Raw genomic sequence first — 14,764 nt, 5'->3', positions numbered from 1 at the left:
TTAATTTTGCGGAGTAGTGAGGATTCCTTCACCTTCATTCTTTCCTGTTTCCGGGACTAGCGACGTTTGCGGTTGATCTCCCGCCCCCCACGAGAGGGCGCCAGAGAAAAAAAACACAGTCTCCTTTCTCTCCGCACGTTCCGTATCGCGCTGGAGGCGGCTTGGCCCTCGCGGCGCTCCGTTGTCCGTCCGTTGCCCCGGGCAACGAGCGGGGAAACGGCCGGCGTTGGTGCAGCGGGGCTCGGAGAGGGTGGCCGCGCGACTGGCCGGGTTTGGTTGGGGAGCTCGGCGGGGGCACTTTTCGGAAACTCCGGGGCGCGGAGAAACGTGAGTTGGAGGGTGGGCTCGGCCGGAGCCAGCGTGGGGGCCGGGACCCTCGAAGCCTGGCCGCAGTGGCCCCGCGCGGCGGGATCCGCGGCGGACGTCCGGGGACCCACTGTGTCTGCGGCTCTGGGTCCGACGCCTTGCTCTGCAACCCCTTTTGTCATATGTGGACGTTGGGGCTGCGAGAAGGATGCGACCGATCCAGGACCGGAGTCTCGTTTCTTGATTCCTGGCGCAGAGCTTTTCCGCGGGCGGCTTACAGAGCAAGGAAAAAATTACGTACACCTTGCCACGGTTTCAAGACAGGTTGTAAACTGGCAGCCTGCAGGCTAAACTTGGTCCACAGACGTAGATTATTTTCACCCAGCTCTGAGCGCTGAGCTTGAGGCTTGGCCTGGACCCAGACCTATCCGCTTATTCAACAGACGTTCCGTAAGCTCTGTCCTAGCCAGGCACTGTGTAGACCCTGCCCATCGTGGCAGCTCTGGGGTCAGGGAGAGGTGCTTGGAGTGAGACTGCTCTCTACTGTCAAGTTTCTATTGTGTTCCCATTTTGCTCCGTGACCCGGCACACTCTCTGGGTCTCAGTTTCTCTATCTGTAAATTGAGGGATGTGTCATCCATGCTAACCCAAAATACTTCCAGCTGTGACAGCTGGGCTGGGCCACTCCCTGGGGGTTGCCAGAGCCAGGGCATGTTGGTCCTCACAGGCAGCCTCTTGCTGTCGACAGAGCCCATGCCCTGGTCTCACAATGACATGAATTAGGATCCCAGCCCTTTCATTTCCTCTATTTCCTGGCTCTGTGGTCTTGGGCAAGTCGCTTCACCATTTTGAACTTGAGTTTGCTCACCTGCCAAATTATGGGGTGATTATAATAATGAAAAAGATCATATATGTCAAGAGCTTGGCACATATATATGTTCCTGAAATTACTGTCCCTGTTACTTTTTGGAGAGCGTCGAAGCTCCCTAGTGTTTGGGCTGGCATTGCTACGCCCCGTCTTCAGCTGCAGCGCCCTTGATGATGTCTGGCTCACAGCTGCGTGCAGTCCAGGCTTATTTAAAGTGATGATTTGCAGATCATCTGAAAAATGCTGATGCCTGGGATCCTGTACTGAGACTTTTTTGATGTCATTGGTCCGGAGTGGGGTGGATTCCAGGGGCTAGCCAAGAGGTGAGGACCACTCATTGGGGGCTGCAGCAGGCTCATCTTCCTCCCATTGCCATTCTCCTCAGATGGCCCTCCCCACGCTGCCCTCTTATTGGTGCAGCCGGAGGCTCCTGGACCAGCAGATGGCCCGACAGCGACACCGAGAGCAGGAGGCCCAGCTTCGGCAGCAGTGGGACCAGAACAGCCGCTACTTCAGGCTGTCTGATATCTGTAGTTCCAAACAGGCGGAATGGAGCTCCAGGACCTCCTACCAGCGGAGGTAACTACAGTGACCTTAAGGGGACAGAGACAGGAAGCCACTTGTTGGTCAGGGCATGTGGCTTTAAGAACTCCGAAGGGGGTTTGGCGGGGGGAGTGTGGCTTAACAGCATGTTTTCTCAAGGAATTTGCTGGACGGCATAGGTTCCCTGCACGGTCCTGTTTTTCCAACTGAAAATTGAAAAGAAAGATCATCAGTGAAATAAAACATTTTCATTGAAAAAGAGGAGGCAGTAAGAAATATATATAGAATCTGGGAGTCCCCGGGTGACCCTTTATCCCCAGAGAGAACCACAATTAACAGTCTGATGTGGATCCTCCTGTAGTTTTCCCCAGCTGTGTATATATAAACACACATACACACACACATATGCATCCATTGTTGCAGAAATATATGTAAAAAACATGGAGGGTAAAAGCATAAGCTTTGGAGTTAGACAAACCTGGATGGACATCTTGACTGTGTCACTTGCTGTATGAATGAGCCTCGGTTGCCTCCTCAGTGAACTGGGGCTACAACAGAACCTACTTGGTAGGATTTATGATTAATGAAGCCATCCACGTATATAGTACTTCGTACATGGTAATTGCTCAAATGTTAGCTAGTACTGTGACTACGTGCATATGTGAGACCACTGTACATTTTCTTATTACGAAACCAAGATTCTGTTATGCATAGTGTTCGGTGACCTGCTGTCTTCACTTTGGTTAGAAGACACTTCCCTGTGTCACCATGTCACGTCCACCTCAGCCTCTTTGGCCACACAGCAGAGCAGAGCGTGCCGCGTGTGGCTGTCGCACGACTGATGTAGGGAGGGCTCCTTCTCACCCAGCATGCATGCTTATCAGCGTGAGAAGATGAAGGAGGAGAAGAGGAAGCAGCTGGAAGGCAGACGGGAGAGGCTGAGGCAGCTGCTGCTGGAGGAGCAGGACCTGCAGGCCAGAGAGCTGGAGGCGCTGCGGCTAAGCATGGACTTGCGGGAGGGACGGATCCGGGAGCGGCACGGCAATCTGAAGTCAGCCCGAGAAGAGCAAAGGAAACTGGTAACTTCTTCTAGCCCCTTAGGAGCCCACAGAGTGGGAGTGTCCCCAGCCCATCAGTGAGGCGCACTCCAGTCTGATGAGCCAGCAGTTAATGGCAGAGTCAGCAGGGGGAGGGGCTGGTGCTCCGTTGTTCTTCACGTGTGTTTGGCACGAGCCACCTCTATTCTCTTTGGCCCCTTAAATCATGACATCTGAGTCCTTTGTCTTTATTCTAGTCCCGTGGTCTTGCAAAGGCTTGGCACTGGGATAGCTTATCTTCCGAGTACTTGTGGGGAGTGGTGAGCCCCAGTCTGTGTGTTGAAGCCTGTTGTATCTTTTGCAACAGATCTGTCACATCTGGGACCCATCTGTAGCATCAGATCTCGGCACCCTTCCATCACCATTGTGGCAGTCATTTGTCAGGGTTGTCTGGTTCCATTCTGGTGTCTCCCAGGCATGAGATCTGAAGGGCAGGGGAAGTGACAGAGAGCCAGTGGAGGGGCTCTCAGCCCGAGCTGACTTCCACTGGGGGTTATCCAAACTGTGAATGGATTTGAAAAGTGACATCAGGCTTTGTGTTTTCTTGACAGATTGCTGAACAACTTTTATATGAACACTGGAAAAAGAACAATCCCAGACTTCGAGAGGTGAAAACCTTTGATTTGCCTAAGTAGATGAAATCATGTTTCCCTTCTTGGTTTTAAACTGGCGTCTCTTGCTGGGGTGAAACAGGAGAGAACACCCCAGCCACCTGAAGAATGCACCAGGCAGATCTGGTTTGTTTGGTGTTCAGCCGACACTTACTGAACATTTGCTGCACGGTCTAGCACCTGGGCATGTGGAGATTAGATGGGGTCCGCACTCTTCAGGAGCTCGCGGCCCAGTGCAGGAGACAGTGGGGAGCTCCTTACAGTGCAGGTTGCAGTGAGCTGGGCAGCCTCGGAAAGATGGGCATCGGGACAGTGCCCCCAACTCAGTTGGGGGTCAGAGAGGCATCTCAGAGGAGTTGCTGGGGTGGAGAAGTTTGAAAGGACATGGGCTTTAACTTGATGGTGTAGAGGTGAGGAAAGGACTTTCCAGATTGAGGGAGCCGAGTGAGGATCGGGCCCGAGCGAGTCCAGGGAGCAATAGTAGCTGAGAGGTTGTGCCATCAAAGAGGGAAGGGGGACTGCAGGAGTTGAGGCTGGTGAGGCAGGTGGGCCCAGACCCCAGCCAGCCTTGTGTGGCCTTCTCCTGAAAGCATGGGGAGCACCTGGGTGATTTGAAGCAGGGGCACAGCGGGACCCAGCTGCATTTCAGGAAGCAGTGGCTTTGGCAGCAGTGTGGAGGGCGGCAGGAGGGGATGAGGCCAGGGCAGTGATGGTGGAGGCCAGTACGGGGTGGCAGGAGAAAGGAGGACAATGAGCGAGACCTGGGGGCAAGGGAGGGCAGGTCTGGCTTCAGTGGCATCATTCCATGGAGACTGGGCTAGAGGAAGATGACCAGTGATGTTGTCAATAATTTATTTCAACTTAAACTTTGTGTCTTTGTTTGGTGGGATGAGTTTATTTATTCCTAATTCTGTTTGGAAATTGCTGGTCACGAAGTAATGGAGCAGTCTGGTGCTTTGCAGTCTTGTGCAGTTAGCATTAAGGCTTTCCCTGGCCATTTGAGGGTTTAGGTGGGTGCTCCAAAGTCATTTACTCAGAAATGTTTATTTAGGACACCCAAAGTAGGGACACCTGGGTGGCCTAGTCGGTTAAGCATCTGCCTTCAGCTCAGGTCATGATCCCAGGGTCCTGGGATCAAGTCCCACATCAGGCTCCTTGCTCGGCAAGAGCCCTGCTTCTCCCTCTGCTTGTGCTCGAGCTCTCTCTCTCTCTCTGATGGACAGATAAAATCTTTTTTTTTTTTTTAATAACACTCAAATTAGTTACAAATGTTTACATAAAAATTAAAAATTTTTATAGACAATTTCCCAAACAAAAGCTTTTGGACAGTGCTATAATTTGTTTTCTGATCTAAAGGACTCCCTAAACCCAAATCTCTTCTTTTTTTTTTTCTTTTGAAGTAGGCTCCATGCCCAGTGTGGAGTCCAACATGGGGCTTGAACGCAGGACCCTGAGATCAAAACCTGAGCTGAGATTGAGTCAGATGCTTAACTGACTGAGGCACCCAGGCCCCATGCGCCCCCCCCAAATCTCTTCTTAATCACCCCCAATATGTCGCATCTGTTGCTACGGGAATACATGTTCATACAACTCTGCTTTGCAGAGGGAGTTTTGGGGAGCCAGGCAAAAGGCCGAGTCTCTTCTCAGCCGGCTCCTGCTGCCCTGCGGCCTGGCTGGCTTTGGAACAGCCGGGAGCGGCCTTTCAGATCCTCTTTCCACGTCAGTGTCCACTGACCGGCTCCTGCTCAACCCCAGCGGTGCCGGGAGAAAAGCTTGTTCTCCTTTGTTACAACTCTTAAGATTTGTTTAGAACTGCCTGGTCCTTTAAGTCCGTGAACACTGGCATTCAGAGTGTACATGTTGGGGTCACCTTGTGCTCCCCTGTAAGGTACCTGGGCCTCCCCGAGTCCTCACGTAGTTAGGGTGGCTGCCCGCGCGCCCTGCGCCCTGCAGCGTGTACATGTCACATGAACCTGTGAGGAAGTTACTCTTTTCCGCCTTCTCGCCCTCAGGTTGAATCAGCCCTTCACAAGGAGCATGTGATAAACTCTTGGAAAATGCAGAAAGAAGAAAAAAAACAGGTATGGTGTATGACTCGGGAACTAGTCCTCCGTGCTGCAGTGGGCATGCTGTGTCTCCACGGCCTTGATGTTTTCTTGTTTTCGATGTTAATGACCCGGATCCAGGAATAGACTTGATCTCAGTTTACGTAACATGCTAACGCTGCATGGCGGTTGTTCTTACATGTACGACAAGCCGTTGTGCTCGTTCCTAGGACAGGTGACCAGGGTTGGTCACTGGCAGGTGGATTGCACATCTTAAAGGTCACTGTTGTTGCTGGCCGTCTCTTTTGATGTAGTTGGCATTGTAAACTCTCAACCTTGGCTTACAGCAGCACCTCTGGGGACAAAAGTCCACACCTCTGTGAACTCACAGCTGTGCCTCTGGGTTAATTTTGGAGAGTATTTTGCTGACTTTTGGAAGGGGAAGGAACCCTGGCATTCCCGAGCCCCTCCTCTGTGCCAAGTCCTGTGCTGAGTATTTCCCCAGTGTCGTCTCTGAGGGAAGCATCACCCCCATGGTTCCCACCATGAGAATAGAGTCCAGGAAGACACACCCTCGCCCGGGGTCACACGGCTGATAAGTGGTATGACCCACTCTGGCGTAGACACGTCCGAATGAGGAACAGCGGTGGGGAACTGGGTATTTGCTGGCTGCGTTACAGACACTGACTTCCTGGGTTCCTTTGGGTCCATGTAGCAAGAAGCCACCAAAGAGGAAGAGAACAAACGGTATGAAAATGAGTATGAACAGGCCCAGAGGGAAGCGCTGGAGCGGATGAAAGCAGAAGAGGAAAGGAGGCAGTTGGAGGGCAAACTCCAGGCTGAGGCGCTGCTCCAGCAGATGGAGGAGCTGAAGCTGAAGGAGAAGGAGGTGAGGGCGTGGTCCTGGCCGCACGGCCTCCTCTCTTGCAGCCGCCTGTTGTTAGAAAATGGGCATTTAGAAAGCTGTGCTGAAAAGGTCCTATGCAGCGGGACGGATGATTCTAAGAAATGCAACATGCTGGGTTCTCCCTTCTCACATGTATTCCCAGCTGTGGTTTTTCCATCCTCCTAGGTTGTATGCTCAGATGCTAGAATGTTCATGATATGGAGAGAATGCCTGTTCTCTTGGGTGTGTTTCCAGAGCGGCTGTGTGAACTTGGATTTTCCAGGGCACTAAGTAGACTTGACTTAGCACACAGCTATAGCTCTCCCCAGCTAGCAGGTTTGGGATCTCAGGGCATAAACTGTGAGGGTCTCTGGTTCAGGAGGCTGGTTGAGAATACTGTGCAGTTTCTCTGAGCTAGACTCCTGGGCTGGATCTTCCCATTCAGACAAGGGGAAGCTTGTCCTTCCTCAGGCCCAAATGATTCAGGAAATAGGTCCTTAATGCCCACTATCTGCTTGATGCCAAGCACAGCGCTGGGCGCCAGAGACAGGGCTGTGAGCAGGGCCCACAGCCCTGGCCCTCACAGCTCCTGGGAGCTGTGTCAGGTGGGGGAGAGAGGTTAAGTTACGGTAAGGTGTGGACGAGTGCAGGGTCCTGTGGGAGCATGGGGTGTGGGTCTCAGCCTTGTCCACAGGCCCTTGCAGGAAATGAGTGAGCCAGGCCCAGGGCTCAGAGCCCAGAAGTGGGAGAGGGTTCTGATCACCCCCAGCCAGGCCAGCCCTATTGCCTTGTATCTGCTGAAAATGCAGATGAAGACTGGAAGGGAGCTCTGATTCTGATGACCTTCATTGGACTTAACTGTCCTCATCACCACAGGCCACCAAGCTGAAGAAGGAGCAGGAGAATCTGCTGAAGCAGCGGTGGGAGCTGGAGAGGCTGGAGGAAGAGAGGAAGCAGATGGCAGCCTTCCGGCAGAAGGCAGAGCTGGGGTGTGTGTGAGAAAGGCCCCTGGCGGCTGCCCGGGCCCGGCGGGCGAGCCTCTCCCGTTCCCAGCCTTGCATGGGTATCCCAAACCAGAAAGGATACACTCTGTAGGAAGCAGCTCTCTGACCTCCATTAACTGTTCATAAGACACTGAAGGCAGCCCCTATTTTGCTCATTTCTAGACGCTTTTTGAGACATCAGTATAACGTGCAACTCAATAGACGTACACAGCAGATCCAGGAGGAACTGGTGAGTCAGTCGGCCTGGCATTTCTTTCACCCTTTTTGGAAGAAAATGCTTTCCGTTGCTCAGTCGCTGAGTGTGTTCTTCTAATAAGACACCAGAGGAGATCCCCCCTCGATCGCCCCTGCAATCCCCGCCCCTCCCCAGAGCTGTCTGCTGCAGTATCCTTCTAGATGTATTTACATGATGCCCAGAGAGATAAGCGGTGGGGTGCTTTACAAATGGGAGTGGCATTCCTCAGCGTAGTGACCTAATGGTAAACCGCAGACACTGGGAGTGAGCTCGTTCTTTTGAACTAGCTGCGCAGTCTTCCTGTTAGGGTCCATGGGCTTGCTGGGGTTGCAGGGACGGGGAGAGTGAACGAGCAAACCCGTTCACCTCCATCCCTATGTGGTTACACCCTGACTCTTCCCACCTCTATCTTGGGAACCGTTGGAAGCCTCACGGACGTCTGCTCTCAGAGCCGAGTGCAGAAGGGGGCTGTGGGGGTGGGAGGCTGGGGGTGCAGAAGGGCTCCCACCGCTCCCACTGTGCTTCCTCGTCTCCCTTCCAGGAGGCGGACAAGCGCATCCTGCAGGCGCTCCTCGAGAAGGAGGACGAGAACCAGCGCATGCACTTGGCCAAGAGGGAGCAGGCCCTGGCCGACGCAGCGTGGATGAAGCAAGTCATCGAGGAGCAGCTGCAGCTGGAGAGGGAGCGGGAGGCAGAGCTGCAGCTGCTGTTGAGGTAAGAGGTGGCACCTGGGTGGGCCTGGCACTCCTGGCCTCTGCTCTGGTCCCTCACATCCCCACAGGGCACCACGAGGGTTTCTCTTGTGACTGAAACATCTGCCCTTGTTCAGCTGCCCATCGTGAGGAGCACGTGTCTGCTAACGGACCTGGCTTGGTGGGGGTGTTTCCCTGAAGTTCTTTAAGGTGGAAGTCATCAGGGTTTAGAGTAAGGGTCTGTTCTTCAAGGTCTGAGAAATGTGATAGGAAATTGTTATAAACTGTGGAGATGCTGAATGCTGCTCAGGTCTATTACAGATGGTTCTGGATCCTAAAAATTAATCTGGGGATTGAAATAATCAGATAACAGGTAACATTTATCGAGCACTGATTGTGGGTCAAACGCTGTGCAAAGCGCTTTCCCGTCCTCATCGTATTGAATCCTGACATCATCGGGACTCGAGGAGGAGGGTGAGCCAGCAGAGACCCTAGGAGCAAGGTGACAGAGCTCAGGCACCGCAGGGCCCCTCTCCAGGGTCCTGACGGCTTCAGTCTCCTTGGTGTCCAGGTGGCCTAGGTGCAGGTCATCACAGTGGTGTTTTGTAAGGAGGCGGGAGCGTAACGAGGTAGCCCAAAGTCCTCACTGTAGGAATACTCTCGGTGAGCCTGTCCGTAATCTCACCCGTGAAGAGTTGCGTGCAGAAGTTGGTGTGAAGGTTGGCCCCACAGATGTGTGTACTTGAAGTGCCGGAGCCCTGTTGATTCTTTAGTTGTCTTCTGCCATTGGTGATGGCAAGGAGCCTGCTCTCAACTGCTCTGTGTTCCCAGGGAGGAGGCCAAGGAGATGTGGGAAAAGAGAGAGGCGGAGTGGGCCCGGGAGAGGAGCGCCCGAGACAGACTGATGAGCGAGGTAATCCCTGCTGCGAGCACATGCTGACCCTGCCAAATGTTCTGGAACACAGGCCTCTCTGGTTATCTTAAAGAGACTTTTAACGTCATTATGAGAGTAGTATCAACTTATTAGAAAAAAATTAAGTGCAGGAAGTAAACACCAAGTCGCCCAGACCCACATCATCTACAGTCATCATTGCTTGATTTCCTTCCACTCTTCCTGTTTCTGTGCATAACGTGTGTTTCTGCACCTTTGCTGTTTGACCTCAAGCATTCTAACATACTGTCACATCTTCCTTGTAGATATTTTGACAACTGCATATTATATCACGTGGGTATATTGTAGTTTGTGTTCTCCCCTCTTGTGGGTATTCCTTTTTTTTCTAATTTTGAGGCGTTACAAGAAACATTGCAGTGAACATCTTAGTGCATAAGGCTTTCCATTTTCCATATTTAGGATTTTTTTTCTTGGGATGCATAACCAGAAGTGGATTCTTGGAGGAACATATCCTTTGTCAGGATTTAAGTGATCACGAAAGGCATACTCCATTTAGAAGGAAATGTTTTAAGGGCTCCTGGCTGGCTCAGTTGGTAGAGCGTGTGCCTCTTAATCTCGGGGTTGTGAGTTTGAGCCCCACATTGTGGGTAGAGATTCCTCAATAAAAAAAATGTTTTTAAAGGAAATCTTTTAGGAAAAAGCCTTCATTATCCACGTATTGAAAGTTCAAGTGGTTTAAAATGGAAATTATATTTTGTGCATGTCATTTTGGAATCCGTGGGAAGTTGGGTTCCCATTGGTGCTTTCTCACTTTTGTGAATACTGATACTCCACAGCGCCTTTTGATTTTCCCTATTTAAAATGTTCCTCCTCGTTGTGGCCACTTATGTGTCCCCTCCAGGGAGCATAATTGGGTGTGGCAGGTGGCTTCCCACCGCTCCTGGTCCTTGAGGCCTGACCATGCTCTGGACGTAATCCTGTGCTGTGGCCAGGTCTCAAACCCAGAAGGTTTCTACCACTCTAAGCAGTAAATTTAAATCCAAAAGGTTGAGGGGATGACCCAGACTCTTATCTTTGGTCATCTGCATGGCTTGTGGTTTCTTTTTCTAGAACTGATGGGGAGTGAGACTCACAACCTTGTTGCTACGTTTCTGCTCTGGGGAGGGAACTCCATACCCTCCTCTCACCTTGTCGGTGCCCAGCTGTCTCTCCCTACCGTACAGTCTGTGTGCATTTTGTGTGTGGTGGGGACGGGTGGGAAGCGGGGCTGACACTGTGTGGGCCAGTCCTGTGATCTGGACTTGCCTTCACCTGGCATATTCAGGGCTGAGGCTGAGGACAAGGCTGGGGCTGGGGCCTGTCCACGGCTTGCAGAGCAAGTACCTGTTAGCATCGCACTGAAATCTGCCCTTTGCCTTCCCGCTGCGGGTAGGTTCTGACAGGGAGACAACAACAAATACAAGAAAAGCTTAAACAAAACCGACGGGCCCAAGAAGAGTCCCTGAGACACAGGGAGCAACTTATTCAAAATCTTGAGGAAGCAAGGGAGTCAGCTCGTCGTGAGAAAGAGGAGAGTGAAGAACTGAAATCGGCCAGGAAACGGGAGCTGGAGGCCCAGGTGGGCTCAGCTGGCAGGCGGGTTGGGGGTGGGAGGCAACCTCAGCTGTGGCCCCTTCCCCAGTGTGGCAACGGATGCCGAGACCCTTGACTTACTTTTGAGGCCTGGCACGAGGACCTTGTCTGCGAAGCCCACATTAGTGAGCTCAGTGCAGCACCCCTTTTCCTTTCCAGTTGAAACCCTGACCCTCCTGAATAGTTCCAGCTTCACTCCAGGTCCTCTATCTGTGTGAGAGCAAGGCTGTCAGGCCTGGCCTCTCTCTTTCCTGTCTGCGTCCGCAAGCCTTTGGCTCGCTGGGGCACAGTTTATTTAGTTCAGGACCCGATAGGGAGCGCAGAATAATCTTCCAAGCACGTGGGCACACCCGGGAGCCTTTTCCAATCTCATAAATGCCCTTCCTTCTCTGGCACATGCCGTCACTGTTCTCGAGCTGGGATTCCCCAGCCGGCATAGATCCACGGGCTTTCCCTTGTGATCCGAGGCAGGGCTCTGTCCCGGGAGCTTTGTCCTGGGTGACTGTGCTCTTGGTGGCCAGGTTGCAGAGTGCCAGCTGCAGGCATGGGAAGAGGACCAGCAGCAGCAGGAGGAAGAAGAGGAGGCGAGGCAGGCAGAGCAATTCACCGACACCCTGCTACAGCAGGAGGCGAAGACGATGGCTGAGCGGGGCTACTGGCCTAAGGTAGGGAGTCTGCAGGGACGGGCTACGCTGCCAAGCCACCACCCGACCTGGCCCCTGCTGTCTGAGGCCTGTTCGTTGCCCTGTGCTAAGCTCTGCTTCGCAGCCGGCTCTGGTTCTTCCTCGCTCCTCTGTTTCTCCCTTTCTCGGCCAGTAGAGAACCTTGACACGTGGCTGTTCCAGTCCCTGTTTGGGCTTGAGGTGACCTTGCTCTGGTCCTGAGTGCTGAGCTGCAGGCCATGTGGCCCTCTCTGGGGCTGGGAGCCCTCTAAGAGCTCCGGCGCAGTGGGTGGGAGGTGAAGGAGCGGTGGTGATAGGTCCTAGCTGTGCGGACAGCGGAGCCCAGGTGAACAGGGGCTGGGTTTCCCTTCCTCTCAGCACCTCTGCCTGCCCCCTCCCCACTCTATGATCCTCTCTTCTCCTTCCGTCTTTTCCTGTCTCTCGAAGTACTTCAGTCACCCCCGCGCAGGACACCACAGGGCGCATAGAGAAGCAAAAGCTGGCACGCTGCTCCCAGGGAGCTGATAGCTAGAGCACCGGGAATTGAGGGATGGCCCAGCAGGCGTGTAGTCTCTGCTCCTGTACCAGGGCCGCTGTGGCGGCCCCCGGTGCTCTAAAGTGCTGCAAGACAAAGACGCTGGCTCCTTTGTGGTCACATGACTCTGGGAAGCCCAGGAGGCAGGTAGGGCAGGTGCTACACCGGCTGCAGAGCCGCTTTGTCCTGACCCGCTGGGGCTCCCGAGGTGCAGGGAATAGCATGTTCTCAACTTACTTGACCATGGATCAGTGAGTGCCTCGGGTCCAGGCTTTCACAGAGCACACGAGGAAACATTATTATTATTTTTTTTTTAAAGATTTTATTTATTTATTCGACAGAGATAGAGACAGCCAGCGAGAGAGGGAACACAAGCAGGGGGAGTGGGAGAGGAAGAAGCAGGCTCATAGCGGAGGAGCCTGATGTGGGGCTTGATCCCATAACTCCAGGATCACGCCCTGAGCCGAAGGCAGATGCTTAACCGCTGTGCCACCCAGGCGCCCCACGAGGAAACATTATTAAAAAAGGTAATGGGGCGCCTAGGTGGCTCAGTTGGTTAAGCATCTGCTTTCGGCTCAGGTCATGATTCCAGGGTCCTGGGATTGAGCCCCGTGTCAGGTTCCTGCTTGGCGGGGAGCCTGCTTCTCCCTCTCCCTCTGCCCCCCTGCTCCTGTTGTCTCTCTCGCTCTCTCTCAAATAAATGAATAAAATCTTAAGGTAATAGAGTGCCTCAGTTATCGCTTAAGGTCAAAGCTTTGTCACTTGTAAATGAAAAAGCCATTGATTTATACTACGCTTTTAGCTCTTACTGGAGTTGGGATTAATTCCCAGTGCTCCAGAGACTGCTGATCTGATCGGGCTTATGCTTTCTTTCTTTCCTCAGCCCTATGGACATCCCAGAATTGCTTGGAACTGACTTCGTTGGTACCGTGAGCACAGAGAGCAGGGATGCTGAGGCCTTCGATACGCAGGCGCCAGGCAGTTGTACCGTGTTCCATTTGAGTGTTTGGGTCACTGAGAAACAGTGCAGTGAGCCAGTTGGGGTCCCCAGTTAAACAGGGCAAGGGCCTCAGCAGACTAAGGTGCTGTGGAAAGGCAGCACCCAGCAGGAGGCCTGTCCCTGCCTTTCGTATCTAAGGATGGGGCTCTTACAGTCACATACTGACAGTGCTGTCACACAGTCCCCTACTGGACACTGCATCCACGCTAGGAGCTGCGGGCTGTGTCCTGTGACAGGATATATGGTTTCCTCTTGCCTCATGCTAATTGTTAACCTCCAGTGAAGACTCCCGCTGGAGAGATGAGGGCAGTTCTCAGTTTTTAAACTCGCTATTTAAATTTCATTATTCTGTTGAAGAACAAACTTGTAAGTCTTGCTGCAGTTTATTTCAGGGGTTATTAATTTAGTGGTCCCAGAAGGATCACGTCTTGTTTTCTGGAAGAAAAAAAGCTATGAACTCTGAGACAATCTGATGTGCTCCACAGATGCTTTCCGGAAAGGAGGCAAGAAATGGGTCTTTCCTCCTTTAGGAAACATTTGGTAGAATTTCCATAGAGCTCCCTGTGTGGGGTGATCCCAGCATGTCTATTACTGAGCCCCAGAAGGGAGCCTCAAAAGGCCACTTGGGTGGCTAACCTTGTGGCATGACACTTTGGACCACTCGTGTCTTGGGAAGGTCTCGGCAGTACGCAGCCTTCTGGGATGTGTGTGCCCAGAGGAAGGGTTTCTGAGCTGGAAGAAGTAGATCACACTCAACCAGATTGGCCAGAACTCCTTCTTCCCACTGTTCTGTCAATGTGACAGAGTTCTAGATTAATCTCTGCAAGGAGTACAAGTTTCCTGCAGCAATAATCATATTTTTATGACTTTTTTTTTTTTCAGATTCTTCCTCTGAGGTTTCAGTTTTCATTCATTATATTGTATTTAAGATTGCATGTCTCAGTAAATTACAGCTAATTATAGGGCTGTGTGCCAGGTTATTAAAAACCAGAGTTTATTAAAAAAAATCCTGAGTGTAAGGGCTGCACTGCCTTCCACATCCATTGTGCTATAAAAACAAATGGAGCAGCAAACCGCATCCTTTATATGTTTTTCGTTTTCTTGTCTTGAATTTCTTTGGCTCTGACCCCCTGAGCACCACTTTCATTATGCTTGCTGTATTTGCTTCCCCTGTTTCAGATGTTCATTTATTGTGAAATAAAGTTCTGGTGTGACAGGCATGGCTTCCCGGCTTTGTTACTGTTGCTTTTAGTAGTTGTTGCAAAGTGGGCCCTCTAAAATGAAAGATGTTTACTGACTTAATCCACATCTCCTACAGCTTTGTGTATTTCCTACGACTGCTCACATTTTCTACGTTATATTCATTTTCCTTGTGAAGTGGTGTTGTCTCCCCTCTAATTTCCACTGGATCCTCTCATAAGTAAACCACAGGGAATTATTAGGAATCATCTACTGTCTGAGCTCCAGTATAGATTCGATGTGGACAGAATGCCTGGTAAATTGGCACGTAAATACTTACTGAATATTTCTTAATTTCTTTTAATTTCTTGTTTTTGAAGCCTTTTTTGTGACACTGGTTCTCCACCTAATTCATTTAAATGTTTCCTCTCTGAACTCAGCCAAAATAATAGTTTCTAAGTTCAGAGCCTCCATTGCCTTAACTGCTTCCAGTGTAGTCGAGTCCTCTTCTCTCCTGTGTAGTTTGTGCTGTGATTGTGTACGTATATTGGTTTTGTTCTTTTTGAGTACCTTTTTC

At 51.7% G+C, this 14,764-nt stretch overlaps 1 protein-coding gene across 1 annotated transcript; it reads left to right on the top strand.

Annotated features, from left to right (window-relative positions):
- The first annotated feature begins 204 nt into the window (after positions 1–204).
- Positions 205–14,228, top strand: TCHP (trichoplein keratin filament binding). Its single transcript, XM_045791465.2, has 13 exons — positions 205–327; positions 1,560–1,753; positions 2,586–2,796; positions 3,366–3,422; positions 5,438–5,506; positions 6,186–6,359; positions 7,233–7,345; positions 7,523–7,589; positions 8,137–8,309; positions 9,119–9,200; positions 10,612–10,797; positions 11,333–11,476; positions 12,892–14,228. Exons 2-13 carry the CDS (start codon positions 1,560–1,562, stop codon positions 12,922–12,924), a joined length of 1,503 nt encoding a protein of 500 aa, XP_045647421.1. The 5' UTR covers positions 205–327; the 3' UTR covers positions 12,925–14,228.
- Positions 14,229–14,764: the final 536 nt, after the last annotated feature.

The sequence above is a fragment of the Ursus americanus genome, chromosome 30 (genome assembly GCF_024610735.1).
Source record: "Ursus americanus isolate L20-20 chromosome 30, mUrsAme1.1.p, whole genome shotgun sequence".
NCBI lineage: Eukaryota > Metazoa > Chordata > Mammalia > Carnivora > Ursidae > Ursus > Ursus americanus.
This window is presented reverse-complemented; position numbering and strand designations above follow the sequence as displayed.

Excerpts from the sequence above, each read along its gene's own strand:
- TCHP (XM_045791465.2), top strand. The coding sequence starts at position 1,560 with ATGGCCCTCCCCACGCTGCCCTCTTATTGGTGCAGCCGGAGGCTCCTG. Across the intron at positions 3,423-5,437 it reads ACAATCCCAGACTTCGAGAG|GTTGAATCAGCCCTTCACAA; the intron begins GTGAAAACCTTT and ends TCTCGCCCTCAG. Across the intron at positions 10,798-11,332 it reads AACGGGAGCTGGAGGCCCAG|GTTGCAGAGTGCCAGCTGCA; the intron begins GTGGGCTCAGCT and ends CTTGGTGGCCAG.